This window comes from Chlamydotis macqueenii, chromosome 23 (assembly GCF_036417535.1).
Source record: "Chlamydotis macqueenii isolate bChlMac1 chromosome 23, bChlMac1.mat, whole genome shotgun sequence".
In the NCBI taxonomy this organism is placed as follows: domain Eukaryota; kingdom Metazoa; phylum Chordata; class Aves; order Otidiformes; family Otididae; genus Chlamydotis; species Chlamydotis macqueenii.
The window spans coordinates 451,733-472,259 of record NC_141578.1 but is presented as its reverse complement, the minus strand read 5'-3'; the positions used below and the strand labels follow the sequence as shown (position 1 = coordinate 472,259).

The following is a 20,527-nucleotide window of genomic DNA, read 5'->3' as shown; positions in this document are numbered from 1 at the left end:
AAAATAAAACAAGAGCTTTCCTATTAAGTGCTGTCCATCAATTATGATCCATGTGCAGGAGGGTGAGCATGTCTGGAAACCATGATGGCAGTAACAGGCAGGCTGCATGCAGGTTTTTTCCTCCTGAAAAGCTGCTGTGCGTCCTTGTTTCCCAGCTTTATTTTTTCAGACAGCCTTCACTTACTCTTCTTTCTCCCTTTCCCATCCACTTTGTTTCTGGAGTGGGTGGTCCACGGGAGCTGTTTGACATGTGCTGGCAGTGGACGGAGTGGGTGGGCCTGTCATGAGGACTGATCTCTGGACATTCTGTGTGAGGTGTGTCCTGAGCCTTGGGTTTTTCCTAACGCACCCCAAGAGATCAGGCATTTGGGTGGATTTGCTGCCCCTGCCTGAGTTCTACATCTCCTCATCGGATCATGGCTGCAGCACCAGGGCTGTCACTGCCGCAAAATTAGAGCCTTTTAGTGTGGCGGCTGCTCCTGCAGATCCTTTAGCATAGAAATACGTGGGGCGTTCAGCGTTATCGGCTCTTGTCCTGTTCATTCAGAGCTGCAACAGGTCTATTCTGTTAACGTTTGCTTACTTTTTTGTGCTGGGAGGGCTGTTAAGTTGGAGGAGGGAGGCAAGATGTAGGCGTCAAGTAATCATTTCACTTAAAAATTGAATTTTTGGAGATGCATAGTTCATTGTAAGCCAGTTCAGCCAATTGTGGTGTAACGATGATTTCTGGAATTTAAAATAGGTATAGCTGTGGTCCAGAGGTTTGTCATGCTGGGACTTTACTCCCCGTTCATCTTCAAGTCAATGCATGGGATGAATGAAAACAGCAGCTTCATCTGGTGGAATCCCGCATTCCCCAGCATCTTCTGCACATCAGAGACTGGGCAAACTTTGCCTGGGATAGAGTATTTCTTAATGAACATAGAGGTGAAGGGGAGGGTCATGATTTCAGGGATGCGTTAACAGGATACATGGCACCAGTGCTAACCACGATAGAGTTACTCTCTCCAACCTGTTTTTTTGTTTTTTTGTTTTTTTGTTTTTTTGTTTTTTTTTTCTTCTGGATATCTCCTTGAGAACGTGTTTGAATTGCTCATTTGCTTGTGGACTTGTTTCAGCTTAATTGCACTATATATGGTGATTGCCATCCTTCTATTTTTAATGAAGGATTAGCTTAGTTTGTATGCCTCATGTACAGAGGAGTGTAATGTCCACAAAGTTCTCCCATTTCTCACAACCCTGAGCCATATCTCTTAAAATATTCAGCTTGTGCTGGATACGTTTTGTGATGAGTTCCCTGCCCTAGTGAAGCTTGCTTTTTTTGACTAACTCACAACCATCGGAAGCTGTAAGAAATCTCTGTATTTCATGTTAGGGATGATGAGTTTATCATCGGGTCTGTCTCCTTTCCATTTTCCATTTCAATTTTGGTTTTATTAAACACGTTTCTCTTGTTTCATTCCAAGCATGCCAGGACTGGTGGGCATCAGGTTGCAGACAGAACATTTCTACGCTTCCTGCAAACTGCACAGTCTGTTCTGCTGTGAAAAGCCTTCAGATAGTGACAGACTTTGGAGAACTATCAGAAAAGCTCCAGAGGTCTCAGCCTTTTCTAATCAAGGTAATGCATGGATTTCTAAGGCTGGAGTCCAAACACTTGAATAGCACCAGCCAAAGACCCCTGCCCAGTATTTCCAACCACAAACTCAAACTACTGTTGAGGTAGAACGTAAATCTAAGAGGACATTTAGTCCCAGTTTAAAGATGTCGAGGGTGAGGAACTCACTGCATCCTTAGCAAGTTGTTCCTCTGACTAATTATCATTGTGGTTGGAAACTTAGCAATCTAGATGGCTCTCACTCTTGGATGTTCTTTGGTGGGATGGAAACAGGAGAGGAGAAGAACTCCAGGTGCACAGCTTTTATCTTTGTTTTATGTCATTCAAGACAGGGAAGCATCTCTCCTATGAAGAACTGAAGCACTTTCAGTCCCAGGATCCAGACCTAGCAGAAGTTATAATAGAAGAAAATCCAGCTGAATTATGGAGCTGCCCATTTTTCTTTCCCTGGTGAGTCAAAGACAACACATGTGATAGATGAATACATCCGTTCGGCAGGGGTGCCCAGGCTCTTTGCCTATGTGAACTACGAGGAGCCTGCAAGTTGCACTTTAGCTGGAGGGAAGGGGAACAGGAGTGCATTACAAGCTTCTGCCAGCTTGCTGGCACTGATTTGATCCAAGGAGAAGACTTCTACATGAAAAATGGAGTGTTGTGGCTGGGACTACACGTATTGCTCCCCTGACGAAACAAAAATATCCCAGTGACTGCTCGGTCCTGTCCTTCAGGCCATAGGCTAATCATCTGGGCTGTGGTCTGGTCACCTGAGGCAACTGGTTTACATTTCTAATCACCTCTGTCAGCTCAGTGGAAATCCTCCACCATTAGTGGTCGTCACCACAGGCTGCAGGGGAATCTTGGCCAGGAGCCGCATTACTCCTCCCCCTCCTTCTGAACTGACCTTGGCGTCTGCAGCCGTTCCTCACAACAGGCTGGTAGATGTCTCTCAGGATCTTTTTTTACATCTCATTCACTTCTCATCTCCTTTCCACTTCTTGCAGCCGTGCTGGACCGAGTCAGGCCCAGTCAGCCGCCTGGCGAGAGGCCAGAGGGTGAGGCCTGCAAGGCCCATGAGGCCTGCGCCTCCCCCTCTGCGCCTCTGCCCCCGCTCAGCTTCTTCACATCTCTCTTCTCTCTTTTTTTTCTGTTTTCCCATTCTTAAATACGTTATCGCAGAGGCGTTATCACGAGACATTCTGCTACCAATCGGCTCGGCCTTGGCCAGCAGTGGGTCCACCCTAGGCCTGGCCAAGTCCCCTGAACAAAGGGGAGCGACTTCTAGCAGTTTCCTACAGAAGCTGCCACCTTAGGCCCCCCTCACTAACAAAACCACGACAGTGGAGAAGAGATACCATGGCTTTTGCAAAACACTGAGAAGTCACAGAAAGCCAGGAGATCCTGCAATGTATGTTTGATCTCGTCCAGGAAAAATGGCCAACCCTAATCCTGACCCACTGTTAACAAAAAGCTTTTTGCTAAAGCCTTTAGTGTGGCTACAAGACCTGTGAACAACTCAGAGCTCTCTAAGGTTTCTGAGCAACACAGCATATTAGCAAAGTCTCTTCCTGTGGAGCAGGGTGAGAAGTAATGTGGGAAGGTGCCACCTGGTGTGGAGTAGGCTCCCTGGCAGATTTGCACGAGCAGAGGAGCAGTGTCCAAGCAGACTTGGAGAAGGGCATGGTGGAGTTTGTTCTTTGACTGGTGCTTAGATGGGATCTTCTTGCTACACTTCTTGACTGCAGCAGTGGTAGACAGATGATCGGGGCACAGAAGCATTAATCATGTCAAACCACTTGACAGAGATGTAAAAATAACAAGCCCCACCCTGCCTTTTCCAGTTACATTCCCTGGCCTAGAGAATAGGCTTGGTTTCCCCTCGCCTTGCCATGTGGTTTCAGTTATGGTTGCACACAATGCCACCTCTCTGCATCCTTTGTAATTAATGGATCCAATCAATGACTCAGATAATTTTAAGGGAAGAGGAGAGGGAAATTAAGTTTAGGTGTCCATGATGATCTGTTTGTTCTCTCTTTACATGGTTCTACTGCAGGTACTAAGAGGAAGATATGAAGGAGCACAGGTTTAGAAGCTGAGAGGTCGAATTTTTCTCCTAGGGGCTAGTCTGTCAGCAGGTTGTTTATGAAGCATGAATATTTGTGAAGAATTTTGATCTTGGAAGTAGCCTTTTAAATACAAGCACTGTCATTGTATGATATTTCTTTAATATGGGTTTTCTTGTTTAGGAACAAATCTGTGAATAAAACTTGGATTCTGCAGGAATTTTTCCCCACTTCCTCTTTGCTGTCCTTCCCCAGGACAGTGTCTTTGGAGAGCTGCTTCCTCATCCGCCATCCAGATTTGGGGAATAAGGTGAGAAATTAATCCCAGAGACATTATCTCTCTGTCTGTGAGTTATTCTCCAGAAACTCCAAGTCTCTGGGGGATCTGGAGGACATGTTCAGCTGATACAATCCTGACAGAAGGGTTTAGTGTTGTGTCAGTTCTGTCCATCCCTGTGCAATGTGGTATCTCAGGGCTGTGTTTCATTTTGTGCAGGTGGTGCATTGCACCCATCTCCCTCGGCAGTTAGAGATACCCATGGCATGACCCAGCTCTGTTCACATTTGTGTCCTGGCCTCGCTCTGTAGCTGCGTGAGGGGATGATCTTTTTGTGCACAGTTGGGCAGAATTCATCTCAGAATTGCATTTTAGGAGCTGTTCCTGGCAGTAAGTCTTTTGAAATATTGTCTTCTCATCCTAGAACTACAGTTTGCACAGCTTCTTTGCTGTTGGAAGCGGGCAGCTCACCCTGACTGTTGTACCTCTGGACAAGTGCAGGGGACACTGTGAGATGTTCAAGGTGGAGCTGGAAGCTGGAGATTTCTGTGAGTACTTGTGCTGTAGCATGCAGGGTCTGGGAGATCCCTTGGAGTCAGGAGACTGCTTCCAGCTGGGTCTTTTCTGTCTGGCACCTGAGAAGGTGGTCTGTGCCATTACCACCTCCAAACTGGTGTGTGCCTGCTTGTAGCAGTACAGAGGAGTGATCGTTCTGGACTGGGAGTTTGTGGCCTGGAACACAAACAATGGAATGAGATGCTTGGTTTGAAAACTGAGCGGTATGGGCTGCAAAAGACACAATGCTCTGCTGGGTGTTACAAACCCAGCAAGTTGTTGAGGGCAGCGTCTTTTCAAGGAGCTTCTGCATAGGGAAATGTGAGCCATCATTAAACGTGGAGTCATCTGATCTGGCTTGTATTGCATCTTCCAAAGGTTATGCCAGCGCAGATTACTGGACGATGAGCTTCATGGCCAAAGGGATGGAGCCGGCGGTTGTTTGTGATGGAGCTGCTAGCTAAGAACAGTGGGGTGAGAAAACAGAGCTGTTCCCAGGACAAGAAGACTTTCTGCTTTGAAGCCAAGGCAACATCTTGAAAGTGATAGAGCTGGGGCAGGCAGCTTTGGCACCCTGCACGTTTACAGTGTTTAAAAATGACTGTTTTCCTGACCCTTGAGGTAATTCTTTGCCTTTCCTCAAATGTATTTTGGGAGAAGCTCAAGCTATTTATGACTTTCCCTGTCCCCTCAGGTAAGCCCTGGGTTTGCAGGAAAATATTTTTTCCAGGAATAACAGAGGGATTTCTCAGGATGAGATTCACCTTGTGTCCTTTGTGGATTCTAGCACTTCTGAAACTTCCTGGGGGGTTTGGGAGTGGAGGGGGTGTGTGACATTTCTGTGTACATTCCTCCTGAGGAGGAGGCTTTAAGCCTGTCTTGTCAGGCCAGCTCTGTAAAGGGAATGAATTGGTGATGTGTCCCAACTCCACCCCATCTCTCCATCACGTACGTATCTGTGTGCCTCAGTAGTGTGCCCCGCAAAGCCAATCTCAACTCCATGCTCCAGGGCTCAGATCAGCCTTGCAGCCTAGTGGCAGAGACCCTCACCCGCGGCGTGGTTGTTGTACCAAAAGAATCTGTTCAGGCCTCTTTGTGTCTTTTGATCGCTCTTCTGCGGTTCTCTATCAACAGGTTGTGAGTGAGTGGAATAGTAACTGTGCTGTTTTTTTCTCCTTCTCCTTTCCTACAAAAATACTGATGCAAGTTTTATCAGTGATGGTGCTGAGAGTGCCGTAGTTCTGGATGGAGGTGGGGCTGGGTGCACAGCAGCTCTGTACCAGTCTCATCTTCTGATTGTGCACCTGAGGCACCAGGGCTGCACAACCGTTTCCATGTACTCCTTGCTTTGAGAGGTGCTGCCTGCGTTCCCCGCTCAGGGTGCCTATGGGAGCACCTGAAAGCTTCCTCCTCCCTGGCATTTTTTTTTTTTTTTTTTGCATTGACCCCTTCAAGATCTGGATTTCTGTCTTCAGAATGAATGTTGGTTTTTCCTAATTCCTTTCCAAGCTGCCTTCGCGTGCTTCCTGTTGTTTGAGCACTGCTTTATCCAATGCCCTGAGAGAGGCTCTGTTTCAGTGTTTGCAGGCTGTGGATGCTGCGCTCCCTTCCAAGTCTGATCCTTTGGGTCTGATCCTGCTGTTGAAGATCACTTACAGATGTGTGAGGCTGAACTCATAGGCCAGGGCTGGGGTTCAGGGCATACTCTCATACTTGTTAATATGGAATTGGGAGGGGTTTTGTTTGAAAGCAAGTTAACTCTGTTCTCAGGAGCGAGAACCTTTTCCTCTGTAAATATTTTAGGTACGTGTAAAACGACAGATTGGAAAATTGTCTATCCAGCCTTTGTTTTTGAGCAAGACCAGGAGAATGGGAGCAAACATTGTACTAATCTTATTAGGGTCTGACAAAAGCTGCCAAGTGGGATGACTGTGTATGGCTCCTGTACAAGGACAAGGCAGAGGACAGCTCCTGCTCCAAAGAATTTAGTTTGACGCCTTGACACTACAGCCATTTCTATGCATATCCCTTGTTTTTCCTCCTCTAAATGAGTAAGAACAGCCCCAGCACCCATGTCAGTCTGTGTGCGTGGCCCTCTACACTGCACCAACACACACCAGATCTCGTAGAACCAAAGTGGAAGGGTTTGACTTTCTCAGGACAGAAAGGAACTAATTTAATTTGTAGCAAAATATTAAAGGGAATTAGATTAAGAAGCCTTCTGTTAATATTGTTAATGCTTGGGGTGTGTTTTACACTTGTGACACTACATGCAATCTTGCATATGCCAAGACACACACATACCACCCCTCTCCCTCCTCTTCAAGCCTGGGTCTTAGTTCATGGAAATTTGGGACTTTGGTGATGGCAGAATTAGGGCCTCGTTAGTGACTGTTGCTGTTTACACTATGGCAGCTTCTCAAGTCAAATTCAAAGGCTGACAAGGTTACTGCACCTCTTACTGGTTTTGTACCTGAGCTGTTTCTGTCAAGCATTTGGTTAGAGATGCATGGGGAGAGAACCTGCTGGACCCATTATTGCTGAGGTTGCGAGTGGTTTCTTGATGCTATCACTTCTAAGTGTCCTTGAATGTAACGTGTAAAAGAGCTGCGGGGACAATTCTCAAGTGTCTGTGAAACGCCTGTATGTTGTGAGTTGTGCTTAAGCCCTTGTAGTGTCTGGCTCCTTTGGGAGGAAGCAGAGAAAATGGATCTGTTTACAGATGCTGTTTAGATGGGGGGAAGGAGGGCTCTAGGGCAGGTTTGTGCCTATTTAGCAAAAGTGCTCTCACATATTGCTTCTCCTCTCCTCAAAGAAGTTGCAGCTGGTTGGACAGAAGTTGGTGAATCTGGAGTGTTTGCAGATCGGCTTTCCAAGTGCACTTCATGGTCTCTGCATAAGTTTCCAGATCTGTGTCTAGGCGATACATTGCATACATCCCAACCTTGCTCCCTTTGGAGTTTACATCATTTGGTTTTAAATTTCCAGTATATTTTCTCTTTCTCTTCCAAAAGCTGTAAGGAATTAGCTGCTAAACTAAAACAGGAGGGCAATTCTCCTGCTGATAAAGAGCCGATTTTGGCCCTAGCCGCTGTTGAGTGTGGAGCCCCAGTCTGTAGCGTAGCTTCTAGAGCAGCTCCTGTTTTCAGCTGCCAGAGAAGTAGTGCTAACGCCTTCTGCATCGCAACACGGGTGAGGAGCCGGGATGGAAAACTCGGAGGTGAAGCCAAAGCGGCAAAACTAGGATGGCCAAAAGGAGGTGTTGATGCTTTAGCCAAATGGCTGCAAGCAAGCCCTGGTCGTCTTTGTCACCTGCGGCTCTGGTTTCATGGAGCCTTTGCAACGGCTACAGGAGGCTGTGACTTCCCTAGAGAGCTGAGGCTGAACTGGGGGGAATGTGGCTATTTCCTCAGCTATTGAGGCATCGTGGCGACAGACGTGATCGGCTGAGGTGCAGAGGGTGTGTATCCCATCGTGGTCTCCCTCACCTCTAGCTTCATTTTGGCACGTGTGCGTATCCAAATGTGTGCTGGTTTGGACAGTCCCCCACTCCCCACCCTGGCCAGCTCAGACGGGTGCCTGGTCAATGCGTGCGTCTCAGCTTTTTGAAATCTATTTGTGTGCTTCAGAGCTCTTTGCCTGTGAGCCCACACCGGTGAGGCGCAGAAATCCGTGCTACCGGGAGCCCAGTGGGCAGAGATGCAGAGGGGTCATCTCTCTCTCCTTGTCAGAAAGATGGGCTGTCACTCATAGCTGGGCAGGAAGATCGTGGTTTAAAGCTGGTTTCCAAAAGCAGGGGTCACTGACTGTTGCTCTCAGTCAGTCCTGAACTCAGAGTAACTGAAAGGAGGAGAAAGGAGTGTTATTATTTACTTCAGTACCAGGAAATCAGCATCCCCTGCGGGAGCCAAGCTGCCAGTTTCTATTGATTCTTTTTTTTCTTTCTTTCTTTTTTTTCCCTTCCCCCCCTCCCCCAGCCCCCCGACTGGCATTGCACACACAATTCCTGAGATGCCTCTGCAGATCCCAGCCTCAAACTCCTTTGCAATGCCCTGGAAAGCTTTCTAGGGTTTAGGTTTCCCAGGAATCTTGGGCCTTTAGCTTCTCCAGCTAGTCCTCTTGCTGTAATGGTCTGGCAGAGAAGCTGGTTTTACTGGGCTGGATCAAAGCACCTCCCTTCTCTTGTGGCTGGCCTCTCCGGTTTTCTTGCAGCAAGGCTTGCACGCCCTTTCGCAGCAAGTCCTGCACGCAGCGTGGGAACACCCCAAGCAAGAGGAGGTGGGGAGCAGGAGAGCGTCTTGTTACTAGAGATGCGAGCTCTACAGACTCCAGCAACTCGGAAAGGTGAATCCTCCTGCCTTTAAACCCTCCTGTTCACATCCGTAACGCTGCTCCGGGGAGTGAAGTTTGCAGGTTCTGCCCAGTCCCAGACTCCGTGGTCCGCGTTTAGCCCCATGGCCCCCAAGAGAACTGAACACTTTCTGAGGTGAGGGTGTTTTAGTGGGCCTTACAGTGGGTGCACAAAGAGCTTTTGCTTCATGTGAACCAAACTTTCTCCTCCTTGTAAATTTTATACGTAGAATTATCTGTTCTCCTCTTCAGGAAGCTCCTTGTGAAGGATAGATTTATTGTCCTGCTGAGTTAAACAAGGGAGATGCTGGACTTCCCCTTTGCTTTGGAGGTTCAAACAAATGACAGGTGATTTATTTTTTAGCATTATCTCTTCGTCTACAGGGAGAGGAGGCATGTTATAAAGGCTCAGGGGTGCTGGGAAGTAAAGCTATATATGCATACAGACTGTTTCAATACTGAACACTATGAATTCAGTGGTGGATTAAAAAAACGAATGTAAATATGCACTTAATGCAGAATTTTATGGGTGGTCATAATTTAATATATTGCAAACTTTGTAAATACTTGGAAAAAGCCTGTAAAGTATGTAAATAAATGAGATTTGTATGTAAGAAGAATAAAAAAAAAGTTTTTACTTTTTGCAATTAAATACAAGTGTTAATGCACCTTTTCCCCTTTCCTGATTTATTTTATTTTCATGTTGCATATCAGCCATTGAGGGGTTATTTAACCCTTTTTAGGGCACTTTTTCTAAGTGGAAGTGTCATTTTAAGTGAAAAGGCAGAATATTTGTTTGAAAAATGTCAAAAGAAACACTTTGGAATATGTTTTGGCTGTTTTAGCCTGGTTCCCTAAACAAAGTTGATGCAACAGCTCTGCCTGTCCGTCCTTTCTGCCCAGTAACGATCTCCATCCTTCCGTTACAATTCAGCTTATTTCAGCCAGACGTTGTGGGGCAGAAGCTGATAAACTCCTCCCGAGTTCATAAAAACAGGCAAGGAGAGGAGAGAAAGATCCTGCTACCACCAAGACAATGCGTTATCCTTGTTAGACACCAGAGAAGCCACGCTGAAGACCCTCAAGACGTGAGTCACTAGAAAACCAGGCTTTGTGGCTTCTGCGGTGCAGAGTTGTGCCATTCTGGAGCCTTGAGCCAAACCCTTCGCACCCCATCAGGTGTTGGCATGGAGCTCCTGTCTCCCGCACTGAGGCTGCTGGCTCCTGGGGGTGCGGCGGACGGGCTGTTCCTGAGTGAGCAGAAGGAAAGCGTCATGCCTCATGTGCTTACCTAATGCCAGCTGGACACGAGCTTGTCAGCTCCAGGGTGGGGCTTGGACCTTGCGCTGTTAATCAAGATGCTTCAGACGTTGGCTCCAGAAAGAGCTGTCGGGGCAGGCTGGGGAGTTGAGTAATGGCCCGGCACCCCCTTTGCCAGCAGCCACATCTGATGTTGCCGAATGCATCGGCTGTTACGTTTCCCCACGAGCCATGTGCCCTGGTTGTGACCCCTCTGGGGCTGTTTTCTCTTCCCCATGAGCACTGTGTGTCCTGTTTTCCTTAATCCTTGTTGCACTATCTCCTGTGAGGCTTAGGATGCTGTAGTGCCAGGGGCTACGTCGAGCTTGGCCCTTCATCTCTGCATTATTTGCAGAGACCAAGTTGCGGTCTTCTCAGCACTGCCTCGTTCCTCCTAAGCCAGGCCACGGCAAGCTGGCCAGCAGGAGTTGAGGCCAGTGTTGATCCTTTCTAGATGTTTCTCCAGGTCTCCAAAGATGCAGCAGCAGAGCTATTGAGATGTCTCTTAATGGAGACAGGTTTGCCTTGACCCAGGGTCCAGGCCTGCAATAAATGGGAACCTGTGGTTCGACCAGATGAGTTGAAGATAGCCTGTTGAGGTGTTAGCCTCAGACCATGCATGCAGAAATTGTTGAACTATTGAGAGTATGGTGGACCCTGGACCTAATGAAGGAGAAGGTAATATGTGGAGGTAAGAGATTTGGCGGGCAGTAGGAGAGCTATTGTGGGAAGAGTGATGATCAGCGTGGTCCAAAGCAAAAAGCGTTGCCTGGGGAGCTGGAGGGGGAGAGGGGGAGGCAGAGCCGACAGTGTGTGATTAACTTGGCTGTGCTAGCCAGAGCTGCCCACCCGCTGCTCCTCTCTAACAGCCTGCGATCCCCAAAGGTGGCTCCTGGAGCAGAGCCGGGGCGGTTGCACAATCGCAGATGGGGAGGAAGAGGCTGCAGGCAGGCGGAGGGTCTCTGCCAGACAGTTTCCACGGTGGGGTGATTTGGGGACACCTGGTGTTGAGCCCTCCAGGTGTCTGCCTCGGGAGGGAGCGCAGCCTGTCCCTGCAGAGCCACGGTCAGCCAGCCCTGGAGGCAGTGATAGGCTCTCAACTCTTCTTTTTTAGGGAATTTTCAGTGCTATAGCCTGTTCTTCCTCTCCTGCTCACCCTTCTCCTGATAGCACAGGGAAGGGGCAGCAGCCCTCTGCTTAGCCCTGCTTCCCAGCAGACTAGGTGAGCCCGGGGGGCTGCCCGCTGCTTTCCCCCCCCAGCACGGCCAGGGCACGGGCACGGGGCTGGATGAGGTGGGCTCTGATTCCCGGCTGGGGAGTTACTGCGCTGCAAACTGTTCTCAGCCGTTGCATCTTGTTTCCTTTGCTTCTAGACAAAGCTGCATTCCAGGGACAGGGGAGGACCCTTCTGTAAAACAGGGCTTTGCTGGTTGCTGAGGGATTATCCTTATAGCTTAAGGAGAAAAGGGATGGGAGGTAGAAGAGAGGACCCGTAACAGAGGGCTAAGGGGATATCTGAGGTTTGGAGCAGCAGAGGCTTGGATCAAAAATGCCCATCCAGGGACTGTGAATGGGGCACAGGGTCTGTCTCGGGGAGCGGACCCTGCACGCTCCTTGGCACCAGCCGTACTGCTGCTCCTCCGTCAGGGACGCTATGTGAGATGGGTGTGTACCGCGTGACTCTGAAACTCTGCTCTAATAAAGAAATACATTTCCTCCCCAATTTTCAAGCTGTTGGGTGTTCCTTGCTTTTGGGAGGTGCTTTAAATCCAGCTGCCAGAGTCGTGGGCTGCTAAGAGCAGAAGCTGGCTGCATGATGCTGAGCTCAGGTCTTCCTCCTATTTTCCTGTTGCTCACAGCACTGGAGCTGAGCTGGTCCCTGAGTGATGAAGAAAAGAAGATCATCCTGGATGGGCATAATAAATACCGCTCCCAGGTGTCTCCTCCTGCTATGGATATGTTGAAGATGGTAAGTGGTTTTTATTGCAGGGGAAGGTCAGAGGGTGTTGGTGTAGTGCAAGCCTCCATCTTAATGCTAGGAGGGCTCAGGGTCTTCTTTAGGGGAGGCAGAGCAATTCTTCTGTAGGGCTACAACTAGGTGTCAATGGAGGGGTTCCCTAAACTCTCTCTGAAGAGGGGAGTTTCCTTTCACCTAGAGTTGTCTTTGATTGTGGAAGTTCCTAAGCGTCATCTGAGTCTACTGATGCCCTGTGTGAGAGCGATGCAGCTCTCGCTCACGTGTGTGCTCGCTGGAGCTCCTTGAGATGGGGAGGAAAGGCAGGGAAGACATTGCCATGAGCATGTGTCCCGGGCTGGAGGGCAAATCCTGCTGTGTGGGGCATTTACCTTTGCAGGTGAATGGGTTTTTATCTATAGGAGGGAACATCAACTTCAAACAGGACCACCAGGTCATTCAGTTATTTGGGCTTTCAGTCGCTCTTCTAATCCCCACTACAACTTGGGCATGGCCATCTTGGAGATGAGGGATCTCCCAGTTTTCTTGGGGAAACTGAGTCAGGTGCCCACCACCACATGTGGCCGCAGTGGCAGCAAAAACAAGCTCTTGAGCTGGTGCCACTTTTTGTCTCATTTGGACTCTTGATTTTATTAAAATTTGGCTATCGTGTTTTATCTTGCTCCACATGTGATTTTTTTTCACAACACGTGTGGAGGAGGAGGAGAACTGTTTATCACACACAGTTGGAGCGCTTTGCTCTTTCGGTCACAGTGCACTTGGAGGAGACCTCTCTGCCTGGCCCAGAAGTTGCCCAGGCTGAATTAAACCTTTGTGGGCTGGTAAATGGGAGCTTACCGAGCAAATGAAGCAAAAAGCTGTGATCAGGTATAGGGGGTCTGACCAGTGACTTCAGACTCAAAGGGGAGTCCAGAACTCCAAGCTATAACTCCAAGCACCATGATTCCATGGACACCTACCAAAGCAAGGCAAGAAAACTCGGAGAACAAGGGCTTTGGAGCCAAAGCCCAAAGGGCTTTCCCCAAAAGGAAACAATCTCTCAGGGTCCTTAAATCCACACAATTCTGAACGCGTGAGAGCTGCTCCCGGCTGAGACTTTGATTGCAGATTGTGTGCTTTGAGATGCTCCCATCCGCAGCGCTGCTTTGTTCCTGCTTAAACGCACAGGACCCCTTGCAGTTTGGAGCCAAAGGCTTTTTTTTTTTTTTTTTTTTTTTTTTAAGTGCGACAAATGTTCAGCTTAGAGCAGCCCTGATGATTTCTTGGTAAAGGTTTTCCATGAGCGTGCCGTCCTCGCCTTCCTCCTGGGACATTTGCTTCGGCTGTCTTTGCCTCCATGTTCACCTGCCGCCATGGCACCGTGCCCGGCTGAGGTCACCCTGCGCTGTTTGGGACACAGATCTGGTTGCTGTGGAAATAGTTAGGCGGTGGGGGGGAATCCATAGCCTAAAGCCACTTTTCTTTTTTAATGAGGCAAATCCTGCAGGTGTGTGTCCCCCAGCTCAGCTCCGGGCCGGAGGGAGAGGGGCGTGCACTCCCCAAGCTGGGTTTCCAGCCATCGCTCTCAGCCTGGCCTGGGGCCATGGTGAGAGGTTAACCGACATTCTGTGCCCCCATCCAGATATTTCGGTGTTTCTTTCCCCCCTGGGCCTGTCCACATCCCCTCAGCAGCCCGCTGGTGACATGCCCTGTGTCGGGGCTGTGCTCTGTCCCCATCTGGATTCAGCCCTGGCTGTCTGGGAAGGTCCCGCCGTTTGCTGGGCTGCCTTCCAGCCCTCTGGAGAAGCAAAGCTGCTGTCTCCATCAAATGGCACAAGGACGGTCCGAACAGCTGCGGCATAGGGTTCCCCATGTGCCTCCCTGGGAGAAAACCTCTCCTCCTCCCCCTGCATATCAATGTGGTCGGCGGGGGACCGCCAGCTGGTGGGCTTAGCTGGCGGCGGGGCCGCTGCCGCTCCAGAGGGGTCTCTTGGCAGGCAGCCGGCTGGCCGCATCTCGGATCCAGACAAACAGATGATGTTTCCCAGGAGCATGTGCTCCCAGGCTCTGTTGCGGCTGCTAGGGGAGGCGTGTCCCGCTCTCCTCCCATCCCACCCTGGTCAAAGAGCGATGTCCCCAGGACCCCTCCTGTGTGACCCAGAGTGAATCTCCTCCCTTCCTCCATCCAACTTCACGGTTTCTCCACGCTGAGTTGAGGATGCTCCATGACGATGACAGATGCTCGGGGCAAGGTTGTGAGAGTTGTGCTGATGCACAATGGGCTGTTTGACCCATAAGCTAAGGTTTGGTTTGTGCTGGGACTGTGGGGATCTCTCTCCTGAGGACTCTGTTGGGCAGTGATTTGAATTTTACTCATGAATGGGGAAATTGTGGCCAGAGACCCAAGGGGTCCTTGGTACGTGACCTTGTGTATGTTGGAGAGCCCAGTGTTCCTCTCTGTGTGCTGACGCTGAGCTCCTTTCAGAGCTGGGACACGGAGCTGGAGGCCTTTGCTCAAGCCTATGCAGAGAAATGCATCTGGGACCACAACAAGGAGAGAGGACGCCGGGGGGAAAATCTCTTCGCTATGGCCCCAACCCTGGACCTGGAATTTGCTGTGGAAGACTGGAATGGGGAGGAGAAATACTACAACCTGACGACTTCCACGTGCATCCCTGGGCAGATGTGTGGCCACTACACCCAGGTACTGAATGGGTGGGGCAGAGGGATGATGTTGTGGGGAAAGGATCTGTATCAGAGCCACAGCTCCTCCCAGAGTCTTTGCAAAGGGATGGGGAACCAGGCAGGAATCGCAATGATACAGGGGGACCCGGGCATGATGGCAGCCATGACCAGCCTTTTTGGAGAAGACCTCTTTTAAACAACTCTGCAGCCCTTTTTGGCTACTCAGCAGAGCTAGGTGCCAGCTGGTCTTAGGCAGAGATATGAGGTCTCGGTGTTTCTTCACAGCTTGGGTGGGAGCAAGAAGGAGCAGAGATGGTAGTGGTCAATACAAGGTATGTATGGAGAGTTCCAGGCCCAAAGCAGAGGTGGGGATCCTCTACCTGGGCAGACTCTATGGTTGGAAAGCTGTGGCACTTGGATATGTGGACTGCAGCCCTAGACCGGGAAGGTGTTCCAGACAGCGGCAAGGGGCAGGATCCTGAATGCTAAAGCAACGTGGGGATGTGGGATCTGGGGCACACATTGGAATGAGGGGGACATCGGCGTGGTGACAGACCAGCCTTCAGGGCCGGGGAACAGATTGCCAACAGGGTGTCCACCTTCCCCTAGTCACCTCACCTTCAGCACTGGTCTTTGCCTTAGGTGGTCTGGGCAAGCACACATCAGATCGGCTGTGGGGCAAAGTTTTGTGAGAAGATTGATGGAATTGAAACAGAGGAGATGTACCTGCTTGTTTGCAACTATTACCCCCCGTAAGTCCCATGTGTTGCGTGGCTTGGTGGATCTTGTCAGGGTTTCTGTGCTGGAAATGTCCTTCCTTCAGTCCCTGTAGCAGAGCAGGATTTGGCCTTCTTCAGCAATAAAAGCAAAGCAATTCCAAAAAAGGCCTTTGTTATCTTGGGCTGGTTGCAAAGGAAGGAAGGGTTGTCTGGTGATCCCTGCCCATGATTGCGACTCCTGAGGTCTGGTTCAGCTCCTGGCACAGATCTGAGGAGGGAGTTCTCCCCTGCCAGCTGCCCAAGGCTGATGCTGCAGTAGCTGAGTACAACCCAGCTGCAGTAGCTGGGTACAACCAGCAGCTCCCTGCCCTGTGCCTTGTTCTTCCTCGCTGGCAGCAGCGACCACCTGGGTGGAAAAGCATGTTTGCACCAACAGGAAGGGCTGGATGTGGGAGGAGAGGTGAGACCAACAAGAGTGGCTGGTCGCTGCAGACCTTCTTAGGAGTCTTGAGAAGACACACAAAATCACCTGTCCAATTGCCCATCAACTGCCCCCTTAGAAAGGGGTGGTGAAGGATCTGCTCCATGGAGCTGTCTCCCCTGGTTTTGGCAGCCTTGGGGTCTGGCTCTTGAGTAAACAGCACTGACAGTTTGTGGCAGGAGACCAAGACCTGTTTTTTACATTAATCCTGAGTTTTGCCTTGGTGGGGATAGTCCAGTTGAACCAAAGCCCCTCTTTGGGATGAGCATTCCCTCCTCTCCTCATGCCTTCATTTTCTTGGCGTCTCCTGCTTCCAGGGGTAATATGAAAGGCCGAAAGCCGTACAAGGAAGGACCCCCGTGTTCACAGTGTCCCGAGGGCAGAGTCTGTGTCAACTCCTTGTGTGGTAAGTGAAGAAAAGCGGCACATGTCCCTTGACTCCTGGGACTCAGGCCCCTGGGTCCAAGCTCTGAACCCTCCTGGAGCTATCGGGAAACCCTGGAGCAGCAGTTCCAGGGCTGGACCATAAGACATCAGGTGCAATGGCAGCCCCTGAAACAGATCAGCTGCCTCAAGATGAGGAGAATTGGACAAGGCCCTCATACCCCTTAGCCAGCGATTGTTGCCTCGTGAGGAGGCATCTTGAGGGGTAGAAGGTTGTGTAAGGGTGATGAGATGTCTCCAGGCTGGGAGCCCCAGAGTAGGGGAGGGCCCAGAGTGACCTGAGAGGGGTCGGCTGCTGTTTCATCCCCCCACTGATTTCTGCTGGCGGAGAAATCCTTCTCAGTGCAGGGGATCCACTGAGGTCCGCTGACCCCAGCCCTAACCTGCGGCACTTTTCGTCTCTTACCAGAACCCATTGTAGAAGAGACCACTCCAGCCCCTGTGACAACAAAGGCAAGCCCATCCACCCCAGCCACAGCCATGCCAAAACCCACAATCACAGCCAAAACAGAGCCCACCACAGCCAAGCCACCACCCACAACCACGCTCCCAACCACAACCAAGCCACCACCCACAACCACGCTCCCAACCACAACCAAGCCAAAACCCACAATATCAGAAGCCACTGCATCCATTGCCAAGCCAAAACCCAGCATGCCAGCACCCACCACCACTACTGCCAAGGCAAAGCCGACCATGCTAACAACCACCACAACAAAGCCCACTACAACAACCACTTCTACTAAGCCAACACCCACCACAACCACCACTACGGCCAAGCCAGCACCCACCACACCAAAACCCACCACCACTATGGCCAAGCCAGCACTCACCACACCAAAGCCCACCACAACCACCACTACAGCCAAGCCAGCACCCACCACACCAAAGCCCACCGCAACCACCACTACAGCCAAGGCAACACCCACCACACGAAAACCCACCACAACTAAGGCCAAGCCAGCACCCACCACATCAAAGCCCACCACAACCACCACTACAGCCAAGCCAGCACCCACCACACCAAAGCCCACCACAACCACCACTACAGCCAAGCCAGCATCCACCACACCAAAGCCCACCACAACTACAGCCAAGCCAGCACCCACCACACCAAAGCCCATCGCAACCACCACTACGGCCAAGCCAGCACCCACCACACCAAAGCCCACCACAACTATGGCCAAGCCAGCACCCACCACACCAAAGCCCACCACAACTATGGCCAAGCCAGCACCCACCACACCAAAGCCCATCACAACCACCACTACGGCCAAGCCAGCACCCACCACACCAAAGCCCATCACAACCACAACTATGGCCAAGCCAGCACCCACCACACCAAAGCCCACCACAACTATGGCCAAGCCAGCACCCACCACACCAAAGCCCACCACAACTATGGCCAAGCCAGCACCCACCACACCAAAGCCCACCACAACCACCACTACAGCCAAGCCAGCACCCACCACACCAAAGCCCACCACAACTATGGCCAAGCCAGCACCCACCACACCAAAGCCCACCACAACCACCACTACAGCCAAGCCAGCACCCACCACACCAAAGCCCACCACAACTATGGCCAAGCCAGCACCCACCACACCAAAGCCCATCACAACTATGGCCAAGCCAGCACCCACCACACCAACATCCACCACAACCACGGCTAAGCCAAAACCTGCTACAGCCAAGCCAACACCCACTGTACTAACATCCACCAGTATAGCCAAAGGAACACCTGCTGCTACATCAGCAAAGCCAAAACTCACCACTACAACACCAGCACCTACCACAAAGACACAACCAAAAACTGCCACAGCCACCAGGCCAGAGCCCACTGAAATGGAAAGGCCCAGTCCTACTGAGGCAACTGGGCTAACTCTTTCCTTTGAGCCCACATTAGACCTGGATTATGAAGTATCTCCGGAAGTAGAGGCAGACACTGGAGAGCCTGTTAGCCTCTTAACTACAGAGGATCCAGCCTCATTAGAAAGCATGGGCACAGCCTTCAGCCCCAAATCAGTCCCAGAAACAAATAAAGGTGTGAGAGAGGATAGGGAAGAGAAATCAGCCTTTGCCAGCCCACCTCCATCCCTCAGCCCAATTGTTCCAGAGATCAAGTCACATTTCAATAAAGCTGAGCTCATAACCCCCTCAAAGTCAGTGGTCTTCAGCCCTGAAGAGCCCACGTTCTTGCGCTTAACATCATCTTCCAAAGAAAAAAAAGGGGAGAGCCCTGCTTTCCAGACCTCCCTCTCAGGTAAGGTAATTGTGGAGCCTGTCCTGGCATGGACACTTGGATTTTCAGTGATCCCCAAGCAGCATGGAGAGCGCTTGGGAGGAACCAGCATCGGACTGGTCCTTTGGATCCTCCTCTTGTATGTGGCACCAACCGTTTTCCTCACTTTGTCCTCTAACACCAAAAGGGGCTGTTTGGATGTCTGTGAAGCACGGTTTTGTTTCCAGCTGCTCCCCACTAACCCACCAGCTGTGTCACGCCTTCATGGAGGCATGCGCCTTGCACCGCGCGGTGTCTTGGTGCACATCACTGATGGACCTGCATGAGCGGGAGTTTCTCTTTTGTCCAGATCTTCCCCTCTAACTCCAGGTTTTCTTCTCTTCTGCCAGCAGGTGCCCTGGACACTGAAGAACTGGAGACAAATTCAGACCAGGCAAGCATGGATCAGCCTGTGGCTGGAGCCCCCAGTACCTGCTTGGGGCTTTCACTCTTCCTCCTACCCAGTGTCGTCCTGGTGGGCCTTCTGCTTTGAATGGTCTTTCTCAGCTGTCCCTGCAGCAGTCACCAAGGCTTTCTTCAGCATTGGTTGTTCTGCAACCCTGGTAGGCTTGGGAGACACCATGGACAATTCAGGTTGACAAGCTCTCTTTTTACGCTGCCTTACCTGCTCCTGCCCTGTCGAGCCAAGGGCAGCTGGCAGTCCCATGGGATCTTGGTCCACTTCCTGAGGAGACCCAAGGGCAGGAGGGTGCCTGCCATAACGCTGGTGACCTTGGACGCTTCTCCTTTTTTCCCAGCCACCCTGGGCTTCTGGTCCATTTCCAAACTGAAAGTGATGAGCTATCCCACCCACCTGTGTGGCTGGCAGGCCCCGCCGCATCGTGTCCCCAGGGAAAGCAGAATCACTTGGAAACCTGAGCGGCAGCGAGACATGGTCGTTGGTTTTGGTGTTTGTCTGTAGATGAGACGTGGTGGTTGGGTTTGGTGTTTGTCAGGATGAGTTTCCAGCAAAAACACTCTCTCTTTTCCCCTCCTGATCGTGTCTGTTTGTCTCAGTTTTGGAGAAGTTTAATCTCTTCCCTTCTTGTTCAAAAAGCCTGTTTTTGTTTTTTTTTTTTGCCACGGAAGAGGATTTCTGTTTCCTTCCTGGTTCTGGTATAGCTATGGCCAGTACTAACCACATACACTTCTTTTTCCTCCTCAGCCTCTGCATCCCTTGCCTCCTTCCTCTCTTTCGCTCTTCACCACGTGTGCCCATTCCACAGTTAGTCCATTGCCGTGACTTTATTTTACGCGTGTGCCTGCACCTGTGTGCATGCACAGAAGAAAAACCTTCAGCGCTGAAGAGGAGCTACCGGCTCCTCCGTACAGCTTTCTTCTGCATGGCTTCCTTCTTTGCATAACTTAAGTGTATTTGAGTTTAGATACAGATCCTGGGTAACGTATATTTTGTGTGTGGTGGAGCCTGGTCCAGGAGAAACAAGTCATCACGTGTGCTGGTACAATCTGAGCTCGAGAGAGCCAAACGAGTTATGTTAGAGGTTACCAGTGGTTCCAGGACTTGTTGGAGGACCACGTTCATTGTCTGGGACACTCTGTGTTTTATTCTCCCACATCTCTGCTCCCTTCATCTGTGGAAAAGGTGTGTTAAATACGTGAGAAGCTTTGCAGAGCAGTGGAAGTGACTAGGAGATACAATCCCTTCTCTGGCTGTTGCACCCTTTGGTTTCTTAAGCAGATGAGGTGGTGCATGACCTGAAGGCCAATGTTCATGTCCTTCTCTGTGATGCTGTGTCCTGGGCCTCCTCAGAGCGTGCACTGAATAAATCCTGTTGTGAAAGTC

General features: G+C 50.5%; 2 protein-coding genes across 5 annotated transcripts in view; both read left to right on the top strand.

Annotated features, from left to right (window-relative positions):
- C23H6orf89 (chromosome 23 C6orf89 homolog) overlaps positions 1-9,533 on the top strand; it is a 25,838-nt gene extending 16,305 nt beyond the window's left edge. For both annotated transcript variants that reach the window (XM_086765468.1, XM_086765469.1), the window contains exons 4-8: positions 1,467-1,621; positions 1,947-2,068; positions 3,862-3,988; positions 4,380-4,503; positions 4,889-9,533. In XM_086765468.1, the coding sequence (XP_086621594.1) occupies positions 1,467-1,621; positions 1,947-2,068; positions 3,862-3,988; positions 4,380-4,503; positions 4,889-4,974 (614 nt within the window). In that variant the 3' untranslated portion in view covers positions 4,975-9,533. The remainder of the gene's footprint in view (positions 1-1,466; positions 1,622-1,946; positions 2,069-3,861; positions 3,989-4,379; positions 4,504-4,888) is intronic.
- Positions 9,111-20,527, top strand: PI16 (peptidase inhibitor 16). Of its 3 annotated transcripts, XM_086765467.1 has the most exons (8): positions 9,111-9,208; positions 9,795-9,948; positions 12,019-12,128; positions 14,599-14,817; positions 15,441-15,550; positions 16,316-16,404; positions 16,852-18,705; positions 19,074-20,527. In XM_086765467.1, exons 3-8 carry the CDS (start codon positions 12,111-12,113, stop codon positions 19,214-19,216), a joined length of 2,433 nt encoding a protein of 810 aa, XP_086621593.1. In that variant the 5' UTR covers positions 9,111-9,208; positions 9,795-9,948; positions 12,019-12,110; the 3' UTR covers positions 19,217-20,527. The 3 variants fall into 3 exon arrangements, with proteins under 3 accessions (XP_086621593.1, XP_086621591.1, XP_086621592.1); XM_086765465.1 differs by lacking the exons at positions 9,111-9,208; positions 9,795-9,948 and adding an exon at positions 10,620-10,850; XM_086765466.1 differs by lacking the exons at positions 9,111-9,208; positions 9,795-9,948 and adding an exon at positions 10,653-10,850 and having other exon boundaries at positions 19,077-20,527.

Bases quoted from the DNA above. Each gene is read 5' to 3' on its own strand.
- PI16 (XM_086765465.1), top strand. From the start codon at position 10,775: ATGCATGCAGAAATTGTTGAACTATTGAGAGTATGGTGGACCCTGGAC. The intron at 15,551-16,315 runs GTAAGTCCCATG...TCCTGCTTCCAG, and splicing joins GTTTGCAACTATTACCCCCC to GGGTAATATGAAAGGCCGAA. The intron at 18,706-19,073 runs GTAAGGTAATTG...CTCTTCTGCCAG, and splicing joins TTTCCAGACCTCCCTCTCAG to CAGGTGCCCTGGACACTGAA.